This window comes from Hippoglossus hippoglossus, chromosome 1 (genome assembly GCF_009819705.1).
Source record: "Hippoglossus hippoglossus isolate fHipHip1 chromosome 1, fHipHip1.pri, whole genome shotgun sequence".
Classification (NCBI taxonomy): domain Eukaryota; kingdom Metazoa; phylum Chordata; class Actinopteri; order Pleuronectiformes; family Pleuronectidae; genus Hippoglossus; species Hippoglossus hippoglossus.
Genome location: NC_047151.1, coordinates 570,352 through 590,501, shown reverse-complemented (window position 1 = coordinate 590,501; position 20,150 = coordinate 570,352). Strand labels below are relative to the sequence as shown.

At 40.7% G+C, this 20,150-nt stretch overlaps 1 protein-coding gene and 1 long non-coding RNA gene across 2 annotated transcripts in view; both read left to right on the top strand.

Annotated features, from left to right (window-relative positions):
* LOC117770951 (oocyte zinc finger protein XlCOF8.4-like) overlaps positions 1 to 20,150 on the top strand; it is a 30,987-nt gene that overhangs the window by 3,305 nt on the left and 7,532 nt on the right. The window contains exons 2-5 of the mRNA XM_034600893.1: positions 3,144 to 3,217; positions 8,153 to 8,267; positions 11,587 to 12,619; positions 12,841 to 12,893. Of these exons, the coding sequence (XP_034456784.1) occupies positions 3,144 to 3,217; positions 8,153 to 8,267; positions 11,587 to 12,619; positions 12,841 to 12,893 (1,275 nt within the window). The remainder of the gene's footprint in view (positions 1 to 3,143; positions 3,218 to 8,152; positions 8,268 to 11,586; positions 12,620 to 12,840; positions 12,894 to 20,150) is intronic.
* LOC117776582 lies at positions 16,589 to 17,541 on the top strand. The gene is made up of 2 exons (XR_004616463.1): positions 16,589 to 16,889; positions 16,980 to 17,541. It is a non-coding gene; the product is annotated as an uncharacterized LOC117776582 (long non-coding RNA).

Below are 20,150 nucleotides of genomic sequence, written 5' to 3'. Positions count from 1 at the left end.
TGCCTGTTCCTTTAAATGCTAATGAGCCAGCTCCCCCTCCCCCTCTCCCCCCATGATTTTAAACGATATAAATTACATATTTTATATGATATAAATTATCAATATGCATCCCATACTTTGTATTCCCCTTCTGTTGTCCTGGAGTTTTAATTTTCCCAATCACATAATTAAATGTCCCCCTCTGCCCATCCACTACAAGCACACAAGCAGACAGACAGAGAGAGAAAGAGAGGGGTGGGGGGGGGGGGCTATGAAGACCATCATTTACCCCCGAACCCCGACATTCAATGGGTACAACAACAAGCGGAGAAAGCAGAATCGCGGGCTGACCTTATATATACAGTCTATGTGGCTGACCAGCGCGGAGAAATGCACGTCCCGTGTGAACAGCCAGGCGGCTGCGTGCTGGAGAACGGCGCTGCGCTGCCTCGCTGCGGCGCTTCCGCGTCCGGTGTAAACCCGGCGTAACTACTGTAACCCGGCGGAACTACTGTAACCCAGCGTAACTACTGTACCCCGGCGGAACTACTGTACCCCGGCGGAACTACTGTAACCCGGCGTAACTACTGTAACCCGGCATACAGTAGAGCTGAACACTGCGGAAGTCTTCCACACTGCTGGCTGTGTGGCGCTGACACAAATTCCAGCTCACGCACGGGAGAGCGAGCGGTCGCGCCCGAGCAGCTGCTGCAGCCTCCCAGTCCCAACGATCCAGACAAATGCCACATGTGAGTGAATCGCGGGCTGACCAGCGGAGAAATGCTCGTCCCATGTGAACAGCCAGGCGGCTGCGTGCTTGGGAACGGCGCTGCGCTGCCTCGCAGCCTCGCTGCCTCCGGTGTAAACCCGGCGTAATGAGTGTGGGGGGACGGGGGGGATGAGGTGGGGGGTGGGCCAAGACCATGTAAGGAGACTTCCAGTACCTTGTTACGACACAAAACCCAGGAAGCTCAATCGAGTCGCTCAAGCATGACGTTTCTGACTTAGAGGAACCATAACAAAACGCGCGAGTGTTTTTTTCCCCAGAGTTTTTGGGTTGGTAGACATGCCAGATACCCACATTAACCTGTAGAAGCACTAACAAAGTGGAATTTGCATGCTATGTCCCCTTTAAAGATCAGCTTGAGGAACGTCTTCAAATTTAGTACACACTGATTCAATTTTGGTGGTCGGAGTTCAAAAGGGCAAGGTCACGTGACCTTATATTGTCTTGAACACAGTATATCAACAATGCTCAAAGGGAATTTATTTACATGTGGCATTCAGTTGGATTCACGGATGACCTGAATAGATTTCAAGGTCACTGTGGCCTCATGCATGTTCTTGGCCTCTTGAGTTTGATATTTCAACACCTGACTTGAGGGAATTTCTTTTGATCAGTTGTCACTAGGACTCAAAGATGAAGTGATTGCATTTCAGTGGTCAAAGGTAAAAAAAAAAAATTATATAGAAAAATGTACACTGAAATTGCAGTGGTTGGCGGATGCATACAACCGCAGTGCGGTAATTCTAGTTTCTTTTTGAAACTCCACTCTGTTGGTCCTTCACAACATACATTTCTCTGGTTTGATTTTTATATAAATAACAGAAAAAATGTGTTGTTGTGCACTGATGTAAATCAGGTCCACTAAAATATGAAAAAGACAAACAGACATTTTTGATGTCCCTACATTAATAAAGACTGCATGTTTACTTAGTAGTACTTTTCTTATCTTAACTTAACTCATCAGACAGACATTTTTGGCCTTATTAGTTCTTTATCCTAGGTTTGTTTATTTAAGATTGTTTCATTTGCTTATCTTAAAGGGATATTTCACCGAAAAGGGAAAATGCACTCATCTCATCTACTCACCACTATGCCGATAGAGGGGAGGGTGAAGTGTTTGAGTCAAAAAAAAACACTTTGGGAGAACACCAAATCCAATAAAATTAAAGTCACTGGTGACCACTAATTCAAACATTAAAAACAACAGAAAAAATACCTAAAATGCCTGGATACTGCTTTTGTGGTGTCATCCAAGTGTCCGTAAGCTCTGACATTTATACCATGTTTTTAGCCTAAATGTCCGCTGTTATCCTCCTCGGAGACCGATCACGTTCCCACGTACACACCGGAAACACCACACACACTGCACACAAGCTATCAAGGGCACCTGTGGGATACGTGTCAGCATCGCTAGCATCGCTACTTCCGGTAACTGACTTATAGGCTTAAAACACGGTGTAAATGACGCTGTTTCGAGTCGAATTTGAATGTCGGGGCTTCTGGACACTTGGATGAACCACAAAAGTAATATCCAGGCATTTTAGGTATTTTTTCTGTCTTTTTTAGCATTTGAAGAAGTGGTCACAATTGACATAAATTTTATTGGATTTGGCTGCAACGCTGTTTACCACTGAAACTCCCAAAGTGTTTAGTGGACTCAAACAAAGTGAATTTTCCGTTTCAAAACAAAGTGGTTCCGTTTCAAGACTTCCGTTACAGTCCCTTTGTAGAGTGTACATACTGTACCTGAGATGACATGAGTTGGAGTGAATGTGCTAACTGAGGCTTCCAGGATGGTGTCATGATGGCACTTGTTTTATTTTAGAGCATAGAATTGAGAATATCCCTTATGTCACAGGAACAGTGTCAAACACTGTCCCATTTTATAACATAGGGCAAGATGGAGAATATCCCTTATGTGTTCTGCACTAATTAAGATTACAAGCACCAGTTTATGTTAGGGGTTGTTACCAACCACCAGTGGATGTTGGGGACATATCTTCAGTTGTGTACCATAGCGTCATCCGGTATTTCGGCCTTTTAATCACAAGACTCCTTCTTCTAAGGTAGGTCCACCACACGCTAATAAGGCCTGGGTCCCTAACATTTTGGGGATGTTTCCTCCTGATCCAGAGCTTGATGGTGGATGTTGCAACAAAACCCCTGCAGCCAACCTCGACAGGGCAAACTATTACCTACCTTGGGAGAGACTTACTTTACAACCAGTGAGGATGTATCTGAGGGTAGATGGAGCTGAGCATAGCAGGCAGGGTGGATCTTCATTTAGCCACTGCTGGAGGTTTTGAGGTTTTGAGGGTGTAGAGGCGTAAAAGCTTCATTGGACAGTACTTGCTCAGGGTCTTGTGTTATTTTCCAGGACCTGATGACCATCAGCCTCTGGTGTCTCTTCATGCCTCCTCAGAAGAAAAATCCTTTCATCACATTTCAAAGGTAAAGATTAATCGCCAGAATGTTTCTGTGTTTCACTGAAACCACATCAACACACAATGGGCCTGATCTACTAAAGGTTTGCTCGTGTAAAAACATGTGCAAACTTGATTTCACCTGCAAAAAAACATGCAAGCTGATCTACTAACGGTGTGCACTGAGAATAACACACGCTGTCCATTCAGTACGTTTGCCTTAATAAATATGCAATATCGGGCATTTCTACCCGAAATATTGGGAGTAGTAGATGCAAATACTTTAATTTAGCACATTTATTGTGATTTACAAAGCCTGAAAACAATTGCAGGGACTGTGACTGCGTCTATATTTAATACGTTTGAAAGGTAGGTGCTAATAGGCACCGCGTTGCGCATAGATGGCTGCAGCCAAACAAAACTGAGCATTCACAGCCACAAAAGAACAGAACATTTAACTCAAGCCTGAAGAAGAAATTACATTGACATTCATTATGTCTTCCTATTTCCCTCTTTTTGCCAACATTACATTTTTAACTGGGGGTTTTCTTTTTTTCGCAAATTGTGCTTGTCTCCAGTGTGTTAATCTCCTCCGGTGCACTCTCCTCCCTCTACATTCCCCAGCTACTCTGTTGTGGGGCTGCTTGTTTTGAGAGACCTCACCAATGCCTGTACCCCATCTTCGATCCCTCTTGCCAGGGCACTGATGGACATAGTGAGCGTAGTGACCTGCTTCCTCCTCTTGAGCTGCTTCCTCCTATTGAACTGCTTCTTCCTATTGAGCTACTTCCTCTAATTTAGCTGCTGCTTCCTCTTGTAAAGCTGTTTCCTCCTATTGAGCCGCTTCTTCATATTGAGCTGCTGCTTCCTCTTATTGAGCTGCTGCATTCTTTTATTGAGCTGCTGCATTCTTTTATTGAGCTACTTCCTCTTATTGAGCTGCTTCCTCTTATTGAGCTGGTGCTTCCTCTGATTGAGCTGCTTCCTCTTATTGAGCTGCTTCCTCTTATTGAGCTGGTGCTTCCTTTGATTGAGCTGCTTCCTCTTATTGAGCTACTTCTTCCTATTGAACCACTTCCTCTTATTGAGCTACTTCCTCTTATTGAGCTGCTCCCTCTTATTGATCCGCTTCCTTCCTATTTTCCGCTTCCTCCTATTGAGCGAATTAAGGCTCGAACCCGCTCTTTGCCGCTTGCGGCTATATTTATTATTTGTAGTCTGCCGCCTCGGCTCAAATTCCCGTGAGCTGGAATAAGCTAAAAACACGAAACTTGGCAAAATAACTGGAATTGATGTGCATCAACTTTCTCTGAAACATGAGCTCATTCGGCCTCATGGTGGATCTATAATTAGGCCTCATAAAAGTCTGTCATGATAATTGGTCAAAAAACACCATAAAGCTTTGCCCAGGGCAGGGCTAAGCGGAAATTGGCAATAACTCTTTAAATACCTGTAGTTGTCCAATCATCATGACACTAATTAAATATGTTTATACCATATTGTAGAATAGCCGTGTTTACGCATTTTAAGTTTTGCCCATAGGGAGTACCAAAAATAGCAAAAACGTTCCTATTGAGCTGCTTCCTTATACTGTGGCCAGCTGTGGCTGAGGGGAAAGAGGTCCTCCAACCAGAAGTTGGTGGCTCAAATCCCAGCCCATGCTGAATCATCATAGATGTTGAATGCACTAAGTGGAAGTTGGATAAACGCGTCAGCTAAATGACGTAAAAATGTGCTGCTTCCTATAAATGAGCCACTTTCTCCTATTGAGCGAATTAAGGCTTGAACCTGCTCATCGCCGCTATATTTCTTTTTGTTTTACCCACAGCATTTACTTTCTCACAGATACTCTCCCATATCGCGTTTCTTCGAGTTATAATAGGGTTAGGGTTAGCTTTGCTATAGCTCAACAACATGTTTGTTTGCCACTTCCACTAACACCTCCAATTCCATGGCATTAAATTTCGCTTTGCGCTTGCGGTCACTCTGCTCTCAGTAACGCTCCATGGCAGAAACCAGTAGCGCACGCAAAACACCCATTTAAATACTACTGCCTCTACCATGTTTGCACTTGTTATCATTTGCGCAATTATTTTTGGTAGATAACCCGCAAAACGCCCCCCAACCAAACAATCTGTTGTAATGCACACAATTTAACATTCTTTATTTGGGATCTTAGTAGATCAGGCCCTATGTTTTTGAAAGAGAATCCACATGATTTGATGAGAGAACATGAATCAGAGAAATGACATCATCTACAATCCTCATGTACCCTGCAGAGATTCAGATGGAGATGCTGTTTGCTGACTGTTGTTTTTTGTTTGGAAGTTGAAAAGTTCTTAAATGCCTTGCCTCCCTCACAGTCTATCACAGCTATTTGTGTAACAGAGGGTTTATTTCTCTGTTTTGACGTCATGCATTTCAGTTAGCCAAAGTGTACATCGTCCCAGATTATCTCGCATCAAGAACAAATAAATTAAAGACATAGAAACGTCAGTGCACATTGATATATTAGGGCCCTGGTGACTGATGTGTTTGAAAGAGTCGTGACTGTCGTGTTCTTTTATCCCGAGATATGAGAAGAGCCGGTCTTGGTTTGGTTCAACAAGTATTTATTCAGAAGCAATGAAAAGGTACAGCATAGCTATGTGCACATAGCTATGGGCACTCAATACACAGCCTCGGCTAAGTCAGTAGCACGGGGTAGTCAAGAGTCGCCCCGAACGGACGACAGGTGCAATATTTATAATAGTAGGTAGAACTTCATTGGTCAATAACGAGGGGGAGTCACCGTGGTTTAGCCCTGCCTCTCTCTTGCTGGTGCGCAGGCGTGGTCCCATCCTCTTGGCCCTGGAGTCTGCGAATGATGAGGAGCTGCTCCCAGGTTCGTCACTCCTTTCATAGTAGCTGGGCAAATCTTCACATTCTGACAGTGTTTGGTTTTGTGTATTAAAAACAAGCCTTTATCCGGCTGAAGCCTTGTGGGTCTTCAGTAGTTTTGCAAATACGGTGTTGCTGTTCATTGGAGTGAGAAACATTGTGTTTCTGTTTTATCGGCTGTATGTTCTGTGTGCGTAAGCATGCGTATTTATCAGACAAGACAACTCCTTTCCTATCTGCCCTTCAGAAGCTGGGGCAGCTGCTTGAATTCTTTCTAAGGCATAGGTCACAGTGTCTTAATGAGCACAGTGCATTCATGTATGTGTGATGTTGAATAAAGCTAAAGGAATACTGTAATATATATATATAGGTTTATGTATGAGAACAAGTTTAAGTACAGTGTATTGTATGCCACGGATTACAGTCCTAACAAATCCCTCCTTTCACACCATTTTATGGTGTGAACAACTTACTGGGGATCATCCACGAACTCCCCAACCTCCATCTCATCCAATGCAAACTCATCACTATCATCACCACTCAACAAAGGCAACTGGTAGGGTGTGGGATGGGGCATGTTTTCCTTGGTCAGAGCCGTGGTGATGAGTCTGTTGAGCAAGGTCCTAAAGCAAGGGATGCAGCAGCAGCCACAGGTGACTAGGATAGCTGCAAAGATAGCTAGGGAGAGGAGGCAGGATGCAATTAGCCCTTTCCATTTGCAGAATGCCGTGTTCATCCAGCTATCTAGGGGGTTGTTAATTCCAGAGTCTGCGGCCATGTCCTGTGCCATGGTGCATAAGGCGGAGAGGGCCCTGGTCACCGAGCCATCAGGGGTGGTATTGTTGGGGATAAATGTACAACAAGAACTTCCTATCATAGTGCGCACACCACCCTTTTCTGCCAGTAGGAGGTCTAGGGCCATTCGGTTCTGTGTGACCATAAGGGAAGTAGGGGCGAGCAGTTCGGATAGGCCTGTTATGGTGTCTCGAGTAAGGTTGGTGAGGCGTTGGAGATTGAAATGGACATAGTTAATGCGATCCACGTTTTTGTTGGGAGCATGCATACCTAACCTTTACGTCTAGCCACTGATGTAATACGCAAAGGAATTGGAGTTGGTGCCTCTCTGTCTGGAGCATCTGAATTAGATATGAAAGTCCCTGAGTGTAGATACTACAACGTACTGCTAGTTGGCGGTTTATCTATAACCTGACCTTGGGTACTGCTTAGAGAGAAGGTAGTATCTGTGGAATGAGTTGGGCTGGTCTTCATGGTGAACAGATTTACTGTATGAGGATAGTCAAAACTTCTCTCAGAGTACTCTGAAGTAAAAATAATTAAAGACATTTTTATATCACATCCTCTGCCTTTGTCCCATATAACACTGATGTGACAAACAAATTAGCAAACTAAATGAGGATGGACTATGTCAGAAAGTGAACATAAAAAAGTTTCAACATGTGTCCTTTTCCAGTGTAAATATCCCAAGTTTATGTTACCATCACAGACGGCCACAGATCAGGCCTGATCCATAGGTCTAAAAGCAACACTTCCAGGTCTTTCCATACATGAATACATTCATGTAACAGCATGAAGTGACCACGTCAGTCAGCCGCACGTTTTAGCTCCAATATTTACATTGTTATATCTACATGAGGACAGGAGCAGCAAGAGGAGCATTAGTAGTTTTGACACATTATGTTTGTGTATATACTGTAGGGTTAAGCTCATTAGCATAAACACAACAGATGCGCCTACTACTTTCTGTCAGTGTCATCTTAGTTCTGATGTATTAACCTCACACCAGTGTTCACAACCAGAGCACACTGCTCTCTGTACTGTAGTCTGTGAGGAGTATTAGAGCATCAGATTCTGCAGCTGTAGCTGAAGTCTTCCTTCTGCTATGAATGGAGTCATTAGGGGATTACAACGAGCCAGCAGACCTGGGATCAGTTGGTAACAAGTAAATAAAAGTAGCACAATAAATGTATCTAATTGTGAAAGAGAAAAAGTCATGACTACATTTTAAGTTCTTCAATAAGTAAGTAACAGAGTAAAAGTTTTTTTGTCCTGTAAACCTTCACAGAAGGGTGAAACCAAGGTGATTCCTCTGGTGAAGCAGGAGAAAGTGGAAAGAGACAACTGCAACCTGGACCTCAAGGTGGAGGTGAACATAAGGGCAGAGTGTGGCCTGTCAAATGGTGAGTGCTTAATTTGTTTGTTTACAGCCATTACTCTAGTTTGAACATGTTAATTTTTGTGTAAAAAGATGTGAGGATAAACTTTAGAATAAACTAGAGGTTAACTGGTGAAACATTTACACCTCGTCTGAACTTTTTCTCCATCAACACTACCTAATTTATTGGTTAAATAATTAGAGTTATCTGATGAGTTTGAAACATGTAAAACCTCCTGCCTTAAGCCATGGAACTAAAGAGAAGTTCAGAAAACTTCAGATATTTACCATAGTAGCAAATGTACCAGACAGATCTGCTTTCTGTTAACATCATGTTTTATAGATGCTTTTCCCCCTCAAAAAGCTTTGCAATTAGTTTACCTCTCCACCTTAGCACCCATAGACAGACCATCCAATCAGGATGTAGCATTCACCCATTATGAAGCACTAAAGGTGTGATTCTTCACCATCCTCACAATTCGATTACGATTCACTAGTCAACAATTCGATGCATCTTGATGCATCTTGATGCATCTTGATGCATCTTGATGCATCACATCCTCAATTTTTTATAATGCTGCACATGGCTGCTTTTTCATCAATTGATACAGTATAATTGTTACTATCATTACAAGTGTGCTGTAATTTATAAAATACGTTTTTCAATTCAAAAATCTGACTACAGTCTAAGCCTTAAAAAGAAAATGTTTGATTGTAGCCTTTACCGTATCAGTGTGGTCCCGCCAGGCCCCCCTTTGTCAGTGCCACTGCATTGAGGCGCATCACTCTGTGCTGGTCAACAAGTGATTCTGCTCCTCTAACCTTTTCTAATCACTCACACGTGGAGCTGATCTTTATGATAACCTTGTGAATTCATATTTACATGTACCCGGATAAGTGGAGTGATGCTTCTTCTGCAACAAGGAAGTTAAAAGGCGCACTGTGTCATGTAATAATTTTTGGAAGAATCAATCAATCAAATTTTATTTGTATAGCCCATATTCACAAATCACAATTTGTCTCATAGGGCTTTAACATGGTGTGACATCCTCTGCCCTTAACCCTCAACAAGAGTAAGGAAAAACTACTTAAAAACCCTTTTAACAGGGAAAAAAGAACGTAGAAACCTCAGAGAGAGCCACATGTGAGGGATCCCTCTCCCAGGACGGACAGAAGTGCAATGGATGTCAAGTGTAAAGAACTTCTCTCGTGTCTGCATCCTGTGTGTGTGTTCAAGTTTGTGTGTGCTCGCCACTGTCGCTCTCCAGACACAAACTGACAATCACATTTATTTAGTTATCAATTGATAATTGATTGAAGTCGGATCATGAATCCAGGTCACTCCAGTCACTCTAACCCTAATATCTTGGCTGTGTGTGTCTCGTGTGCTGTGTGGCAGGAGAACTGGGTACAATCAAAATGTTGGACTATTTTTGTGTTGGTGTTTAAATTTGTGCCTCATCATTTCTAGAGCAAATAAAAAAAACACAAAGTAAACGTGAACTACTCTACAGGTCCTAATAAGTTCTGATTAGTGTTGGTGTTCATAGTTAAAGTGCAAAATGTGCATACACCATCGAGGGAGTTAGGAGGGAGGATACATCAACAGGACACCCCAGCACGCTAAAAGACGACCGGGTGTTTTCCTGAAGCAGCAGTGGAAACATTTTATCGATTATGTTCTGCCACTGCTATGGAGCTTTTTTCCTATCTTTATTCAACAGCGTGGTCTTTCAGTTTGAGAGCATGACTGGCAGGTCTACCTGCTAGTGCCATCCGACCTCTGCAGCTCATCCAGAATGCAGCAGCTCGACTGGTCTTTAACCTTCCTAAATTCACTCACACTACTCCGCTCCTCCGCTCCCTTCACTGGTTACCAGTGGCTGTCCGCATCCGTTTCAAAACATTAGTATTTGCCTACTGTGCTGCGAACCGATCGGGTCCAGTCTACATCCAGGACATGGTCAAACCTTACACCCCAGCCGTTCACTCCGCTCTGCATCTGCCAATCGGCTTGTTGCTCCCTCACTGCGAGCTAAACACTCAACAAAATCACGACTGTTTGCTGTCCTGGCTCCTAAATGGTGGAACGAGCTCCCCAATGACATCAGGACAGCAGAAAGTCAACACATCTTTAGTAGCACTTAAATGGCACTTACTTATAGCACTTTGAAGTTTGGCTTTCTTGAAGAAAATTGTACTTTCTTGATTCTTGTTGTTCTGGGTTTGTCCCCTCATGGTTGAATGCACTTATTGTAAGTCGCTTTCGATAAAAGCGTCAGCTAAATGTAATGTAATGTAATGACTTGTTGAATTTATGTTCAGGTTGTGTATGACTTTCCATCAAAACCCTGCCCTTGCACTCAAATAGCCCGTTTGCACTTAAATTTGCTCTGCTTCGGCTCAAACTGTGTGCTTGCACTCAGATATATTGTTGCTCACACGGATTTCTTGCGCTCCACCTTCAGCCCTTCTCCGCACTCGTGAATAGTCTGCTCTCAGATTTCTCCTGTGCTCTTGGATTTTTTTGTGGAACAACCCTGTCAAAAGTTTGAGCAGAAGCAGAGCAAATTTAAGTGCAAACAGGGGCTATTTGAGTGCAAGGGCAGGGTTTTGATGGAAAGTCATACACAATCTGAACAGACATTTTTCAAGGAACTAAAATGTTTCCTCAGATTGATGTTTGCTTGCACTTCAACTGTGGTCAAAAGACTAGGGGAGATTAGGCAAATTAGCCTGCTGAGGTATAAACAACCAATAGCTACAACAAGCTGTTCCACTCCAATAAACAGGCAGCAGTAACGCAGACGACTCTACAACAATGATAATCCTATATAAATTGTGCAAAACTAAAATAATAGTAAGCATGGAGGATCTTAAAATTGTGCTTTCAAAAATAGAAATGGTGTAATACTCGACCAATCAGGCATCTTCAGTGCTGCAAGCCCCCACCCCAAAGGTTCCTGTACTTTTATAAAGGTACTAGCCCCTGTGCAGGGACTGTTTTGGGCCTAAAAAGACTTAGTTTAGACCCAGGTCTCTGTAGTGGAAATGCAAAGTTCTTGCATAGGTTCCTACTTCCTGCAGAAAGTTCCTGCTGTGAAAACGCAGCTGAATTGCCAACACATCAGAGAGGTTTAAGATGCTCAACAATCATCAGATCCTGAGCTCATTTAATCAAAAAGTGAAACTTCACTCACAAAGTTTAATCCCGATTTACTCTTATACTCATGTATGTACATTGAGCTCTCTAAATTCAATTCATCAGTTCTCTGAGTTGTTCCTTTTTCTTTTTCTTAAAATCCACTCACCCTGTTGCTCTCTGACTTTCTGCACCTCCTCAGCCCTGGAGCCCAATGAAGAGATCCCCCACGGTAATGTTGGTGACACGAGTGTCATCACCCCTTCCACCCCCTCCACCAACCAACCCTCTTCCTCTCCCACTGACTCCACAGTGGATCTGACCTGCCAACCACGAGCCAAACATAAAGCCACCGAGGTCCTGGGAAACAGTTTGGCAGGCAGCAGTGGGGGCCTCCCGGGCCCTGAAGCTGCTCGCAGGGAACTTGGAGTGAGCCTTACAGATGGTGCTCTGAAGCCAGAGATCCAGACAGATGATTGCATGGAAGAAGAACTTCATCTCTCTCAGCTGTCAGCTCCTGTAGCATCAGATGAGCCCAGCCCCGACCGCCTCCACAGCCTGGGCCTTGACCTGGTCTGGATGCAGGAGAGGGTCAGCCATCTTGGTGCAGCGTATGCGGTAGCACAGTTGGGTTTGGGTAACACAGAAACTGGACACCCCTCTGCCTCCTTTCCGTCACAGGGAGGAGGAGACAGTTTAGATTGTCCTCCAACTATGCTTTTCACAGGTGGAGCTCATGAAATGGCTGCTTTTGCTGCTTCTTTTGACATGGCAGCTGCGGCCACCACTGCTGCAGCTGTTGTCACTGCACCACCTCCACCCCCTCCCCCTTCAGCTCCTTCTGCCATAACGACCAGCCAGAGTCGACCTTATAGGAGCGGCGCTACCTCTTCTAAAGATCCTGTGTCGTGTGCAGTTTGTGGTCGTCTTTTCCCAAGTGCAGCTGCCCTGGAGCTGCACCAGCGGGTGCACACAGGGGAGAGACCCTACACTTGCCCCCACTGTGGAAAGGGCTTCGCCCAGCCCAACAACCTGCGGGTCCACCTCCTCATCCACACCGGGGAGAGGCGTTATCGATGCACACTGTGCGGGAAGAGTTTCATCTCATCCAGCCACCTGAAGAGGCACCGCACAGTCCACACGCAGGAGAAGCCCTACAGCTGCTCGCGCTGTGGACAGTCCTTCAGCCAGATGTGTAGTGTTCGCAGACACCGGCAGCAGTCCCAGTGTGGACTGTAGACTGACCCCCGGATGAGGTGGATGAAATCTTAAACTGATCCCCACCTGAAGGGTGATTCACTCAAATCCCTTTATATGGGAATTCATGCATCTTATGTAAGCATGAGCAAACAAGAGAAGGTTGTATCCTGTGATATCATGACATGTAGAGTTGATATTTTTCCTAGACCATAGAAGTAATATGTGAACTCTGTTTTAAGGTGGCTTTCCCTTTCAGACCCTCAACCTTTTCCTCCTCTATGCATCAGACAGAGGATCACAGAGTGGACTGTACAGGAGTGTCTCAGTGTTGACACCACTCAATCCATCCTTTTATCATGAAATGGTCAAGTTTATGACTGACCATTCGGTTTACATAACTTACTATGGTGGTATTTGAGTAATGAGTTGACCTGTAAAATTGACTTAAAATACATCAAACTTTGACCACAATTTATTACAAATATCTAATCTTGCCTTATTCAACTGTGGTTTTATATTTCCAGACAGTTTCAGCTCTGTTGTCTGTTTTAGAGCTAATCACACACAAGTGTGCAAAGGGTTTTCAGTTTTTTCGCTGGAAACAGGGGGGACATGTTAGCTCAGTTAGCTTAGCTCAGTTAAAAGAGAAACATCTACAACTCTGAAGCAGCTTTTATTTTATGCAATCATCGTATGTTGTGATGAAAAATGTGACATCAGGATCAAGTGGCTGTTCGTGAGCTGAGGGATGACGGCACACAGTGTTGCTAAACTCTTGTCACAATATTTATTTATTCATTCATTCATTTTAATTGCAAGGGACAATGTCCGAAATAGATTATTAATTTGCACTTGATCTGTTGGACCAAGGTTAGCTTTGATTTGTGAATATGGGCTTTACAAATAATATGTGATTGATATATATTTAAGTTTTCCCTTGATGCGATGGCAGGAACTGCTTCTTAGCGAGGGATCTGATATCAGATGGTAGTAATGATGATGATGCTACTCACAGCTGGTTGTAGCTAAAACAACCTGCCCAAACTAATGACTACGGGTCGAGCCATGCATGGATTGCAAAGAAGGTAATTTGTCCTTCATATCAAACTCAGCAGTGATCCCACACACAGAAATGTTTAGTTGTTCTGTTTTTGTTATACAAATTCCTATTGATTTCCTTCAGTGTTTTTACAGTGTCTTTTACCATATCTCTGATCTACTCTCTGACAGTTACTCTGAGACAAACTAACACTTTGGAAAAAGATTTGTCCACAGCAGCATTAAGACTCCCTCATAAATTCCCCTTCTGATAAAGGTTTCAGCCACTTAGATATTAGCTTACATACCTCAAAACCTGCCTGTACAACTGAATTTTTTTCTTGTGAAAGCTGAAAAATCTGGATATGACAGCAGCGTTTTGTTGTCCTTTACCTTGACACCCTGAAAGACGTGAGTCTGTTATTTTTCATTGCTGCAAAAAAATGTAGCTGTCATTTTTTTATATATCTGAGTTTATGTTTTTGTATTTATGAATTGTCTCATAAGTCTTTATGCAGCCTGGAGGCTGGAGTTTCCTCACATCTGCTTAACACTGTCTGATAAAGCTATAACTCTTTATGCCATCTGGTCAGACTTTCCACTTATGGAATGCTGTCTTAGTCAAAATTAAATTAATTAATTAATAGGTAGATAAATAAATATGGCTATGAAATGAACCCTGAAATAAAAATATATGGCAATAAATATAGCATAACATAAATATAGAACTGAATCCATTTACATAAATAAATAAATACAATTACTTATTTCAAAATGATGTTTTTGAAAAGACGACATTTATTTATTTCACGGTACATTTATTTCATAATACCACATTTAATTATTTCATGGGACTTTTATTTCATAATGCCACATTTATATATTTCATGGGACTTTTATTTCATATTGCCACATTTAATTATTTAATTGGACTTTTATTTCATAATGCCACGTTTATTTATTTCATGGGACTTTTATTTCATATTGCCACATTTAATTATTTAATTGGACTTTTATTTCATAATGCCACGTTTATTTATTTCATGGGACTTTTATTTCATAATGCCACATTTATTTCACTGCTCTATTTATTTCCATTCCTAATATGCAAATACGGGGGTCGTGGTTATCTTCAGACCAAAGCAACTGCACCAGATCACGCGAGAAAAAGAAAGAGCTTCGCCATCCCTTCGAGGGGGTTTTCAGCCTCTCTCAATAATTCTGATATGCTCTTCTCTGAGTCAGACATTGCTCCTTGCACCCGCCAGAAGTTTTATTGCATTACTGTCACCTTCAGGTGGTATATACTTATGTGATATCTTTCTGCTGCTGTAACATTGCAAATTTCCCCATTGCGGGACTAATAAAGGACTTCTTAATCTTAATATTCTCCCTCCCATTCAGTCTTGACTCAGTGCTGTTCTGGTGCAGTTGCTTTGGTCTAAAGACAACCAAGCCCCCTGCATTTGCATATTAGGAATGGAAATAAATAGAGCAGTGAAATAAATGTGGCATTAAGAAATAGAAGTCCCATGAAATAAATAATATGGCATTATGAAATAAAAGTCCCATGAAATAAATAAATGTGGCATTATGAAATAAAAGTCCCATGAAATGAATAAATGTGGCATTAAGAAATAGAAATCCCATGAAATAAATAATATGGCATTATGAAATAAAAGTCCCATGAAATGAATAAATGTGGCATTAAGAAATAGAAGTCCCATGAAATAAATAATATGACATTATGAAATAAAAGTCCCATGAAATAAATAATATGGCATTATGAAATAAAAGTCCCATGAAATTAATAAATGTGGCGTTATGAAATAAAAGTCCCATGAAATGAATAAATGTGGCATTAAGAAATAGAAATCCCATGAAATAAATAATATGGCATTATGAAATAAAAGTCCCATGAAATGAATAAATATGGCATTAAGAAATAGAAGTCCCATGAAATAAATAATATGGCATTATGAAGTAAAAGTCCCATGAAATGAATAAATGTGGCATTAAGAAATAGAAGTCCCATGAAATAAATAATATGACATTATGAAATAAAAGTCCCATGAAATAAATAATATGGCATTATGAAATAAAAGTCCCATGAAATAATTAAATGTGGCGTTATGAAATAAAAGTCGCATGAAATAAATAAATGTGGAATTATGAAATAAAAGTCCAATGAAATAATTAAATGTGGCATTATGAATTAAAAGTGCTGTGAAATAAATGTCTTTTGAAAAACATCATTTTGAAATTAGTAATTGTATTTATTTAAGTAAATGGATTCAGTTATATATTTATATTATGCTATTTTTATATATTTTCTGCCATATATTTATTTTAGGGTGTATTTCAAAGCCATATTTATTTATTTATTTTTAATTTAGACTCAAACGGCATTCCATACATAAGAGGGGATATACACCTACTTAGAACTTTTTTATGGACAGACCATCATTAACTTGAATACATTGTGAGATAAATCCACACTGTTGCTTTAGATGAAAAATTCAACATAGAAGGTTAAGAAATGAGAATGTCATGGCTGATGGTGAAATGCTTCACATCAACCATCTATAAATACAACACCAACTCCTCATTTTCTTTTATTTGCTGTATTAGGTGTAAGGAAGCTGTTCCAGTGGAACAGGGAAGCCTGTCCTGTGCAGTACTGTCAATGAACCACATTGAGATTTATTGGAGACCAATTTAATAGCGAATAAGAACAACTCTGGAGTTGTTGGGAGATGTTTTTTGATGACCCTAGCTGTCTCTAGTCTTTTTGCTGAGCTAGGCGAACAATGTGCTGGACTTATCTGCCTTTACTCAGATATAATATTTGATATAATATATTCCTTTCCTACTGTAGGTAAGACAACAGGAATCTATGAAAGAAAAAAAAATCTCAAATTACAGACTTCCTTTAAAGCACTTTAAATGTCCCCATAAAATCCTTAAAGCCATGATACACAGTTTGTTCCTCATAATGTATTCGTCCCATATAGTCCACTACTCATATTGCTACAGTATCGTGAATGAGTGGCCTTCTCAGAGCCACCTGCTGTTGAATGGTAAAATTCTTTGTTAAATCAACCTTGTAATTCAGACCTGCACTTTCTCATGTATGATTGTGTCCTGATTATATGTTGTGTTCTGATGATTGCGTCCGTCACACTCACTGTCAGTATACAGTATGTATGTACATGGAGGGGTACATGTAATGATACCCCTCTGCTGCTTTGTTTCCCCAACTGGGCAGTGCGATTAGAATATTTCATTTTTTAGATACAAAGCCCAGTTGAAGTTGACTTTCAATTGTTTAAACATGTTCACAGGTTGAAGCCTAAGCTGTAACTGTTTTTTTCATGTTAATTCTTGTTCTCAATGAAATATCAAGGAAGTACGTACTGTAAAATGATGCAAGGTAAAACATATATATCGAAGGGTTGTGTTTTTGTGTGTTGGTGTTTGGATGTCATTGGCACTAGCTGTAGGGAACACAGCTACAACAAATGTTTTGTCATTTATTATTCGTTCATGACCTGTTCCAGTGTTTAAAAATGTATGGGTATCATTAAACATGTAAATGGTTTGCGATGAATCTGCCTGTGCTGTCGTCATTATGTATGTGCTGCTATCTTTCAGTAATCTGGACTACTCATGGAATCTGTTTTGTTTTCAGATGTTCAGATTAAAACATGCTGGCAGGAGGGGGAGTTATTTGTCTTTCAAATGACAAAGTAACTGACGTCCAGTATGTATGCGTCTGTTTTGCCCAAGTGGTGTTTGAAAGTGATACACTAAATCAACCACAAATGTACAGGTTTTATGTAACAGCAGATGTCCTCCGCTTGTTATGCTACATTTAAAAAATGATACTAAATAAATTCTGTGCAAATAATTTACATAAGTGTCAACGCAAAGTGTGTCTGCTGTTATTTCAGACTTCATTTACACAGTTTGTAACAGCCGAGCAGATGAGTACCTTAGTCATCTTTCTCTTACACCACATACAAGAACAAAACAAGGCAAATTTTCTCTTACCACAAATACAATTATAATGACAATAAAATCTGTAGGGCAATATGATGTGAATATGCTGGATAGGTCCCTCACAATCTTGTTGAAATTAAATTGTTTTGTTTCAATCACTCCACTGCGGCTCAAAAGGAAAGACCTTGGAAAAAGAAAGTAGGAGTTTTGGAAGGCATCTACTTTGATGTGTCTTAACCCAGGTGCCATACAACTAGAAGACACAGATTAAAGGGATACTTCACCCAAAAATTTTAATTCACTCATTATCTTCTCACAACTATGTCGATGGAGGGGTGGGTGAAGAGTTCACAAAACACTTGGAGTTTCAGGGGTAAACAGCGTTGCAGCCAAATCCAATACAGTTGAAGTAAATTGTGACCAATTCTTTAAATGTGTAAAAACACCAGATAAAAACATAAAATGCCTCCATACTGCTCCTGTGGTGTCATCCTAATGTCTGAAAGCTCCGACATTCAAATTCAAATTCAAATTGAAACAAGGTCATTTACACTGTGTCTTTAGCCTAAATGTCCGTTGTGATCCACATGCGAACGCGGCTCCGGAGGAGGATAACAGCGAACATTTAAAGTCAAAGTCAAAGTGAACTTTATTTTCATCCAGATCATACAACAAGAGATGCACAGCAGAACGAAATTGTGTTTCTCCCAGCTCCATGTTCAAATATGAAGGCAAGTAACAGTAATGTAAACTTGACACTGGTAATATTAAAAAGGTACTTGAGTGGTGAACATTGAATTATTGCACAAAAAATAGCAGCATTTTAGAAGATATGAGTTTATGGGAGCTGAATATATATGTTAGCCTGAAATTCAGGCAAGTTCTGAATTTCTGACATTTCCATTCCAGTATACACACACCTTGAGTTACACTTTTTACCAAGAAACTGAGCCTCAATTTATTTTCCAAAATACTTGAAACATTTTTTTTGAGGTTTTGAGATTTTGTATTCAGATGTTGATACATTTTCATAGTTAAATGAGGCTGTCAACCTGCTGACGAAGAATAAAGAAACTTTTTCAAACAATAAAACCTAGTCTAGTGTATCACTATCGTCATTCATAATTTGCGCTCCAGTAGGTGGACTGATATGATGATAAGCCATTTCAGCACTTAATCAAATCACACTCCTATTTGTAATTACAGTTCACATTACTTCTAGTCCAGAATGTTTTCTCACTTGCTAGAGTAGTAATTAAAGTTATCCACAATAATAATCTCACTTTGTACTAGTCAGCATTACATTCCAAATTTTTTAGAAATCCTTAAAAACTCAGAATGGTCATTCCTTTCATTTCTGATGTCTCCAAGTCTTGCCGTGCAAATAAGACTGGTGCTCGAGAAAACTTAAGCTACACTGCTCTCAGAGGCTGCTATGGTTTCACACGCTGTTATTAAGCAACCAAAACCACTTGTCCAATTAGAAATACGCCTCACTGACTAAACTAAACCAACTAAATTCCCCAAAAAGTAAGAACAAAGATAAATGGATTTCCTTTGTAAATCTCTCTAAGTTGCTGTACTCTTGGATTTAATGCAAACCTTGTCCTGTCTGTGTGCATCCCCTCCTTGAACTATAAAAAATGAAAATTTCACAATCCAAGAGCTAAATAAAATAAAACTTTTCAGAGTGGATCAAGACCTAGGTTTACCTATTAAAAGTAAAAATGTATGAGTATTAAAAAACAGAGATTCTGTTGCCAAACCATCTCTACTTTGAAACAGCTGGGCATCTTTCAGAGGTACTCAGCAGGTATTTGACCTGTCGTGTGCTTCCTGCATTTGAAAAAAAAATGTTTTTTTCATCTCTGTGCACTGCAGACACACTTGAAAAGATAGGTGTGTCGTAACAAATATGTGCTGTGACAGTGTTGTTGTGAGCATCTCCATTGACAATAATGAATTTGTGCATGCAAAAGACATTCCACCTGACCCTATGTTAAACTGTTTAGATAAAAAAACAAAAACATAATGGGCACCATTTAGACCATTACAGGTAACACAAGATGACATGAATACCTGCAAAGCATGATTACCTGATTTAAGGGCTAAGCCATTTCTTTATTCCTTTATTTCAGATCTTCTAACTTTATATGGTAAATTTTATATCCATAAATAATCTGTGAAAAAACACAGTTAAGCATGACAAAATTAAACATTAAAAGCACAGACAAATTTATGTACAAAAAAAAACATGTATTTACACATTTTCTTATGGTTCTGATCTTGTTATATATTCAGTGAATGAAAGAAGCTGGAAATAAATCCTTCTCCGGCACTTTAACCTTTATTTAACCGGATATGACGCCATATGTTTTGGGGCGGGGCTTGTCGGCAGAGGAGAAGCCACCACAGCTTAGCGATCGTTACCTGCAAACATTTAGCACGTTAGTTTTCCATCACTGCTGTTATGGTTTAACCAAACATACAACTTTTCCTATCCCCACCAGAGGAGTTAAACTGTAT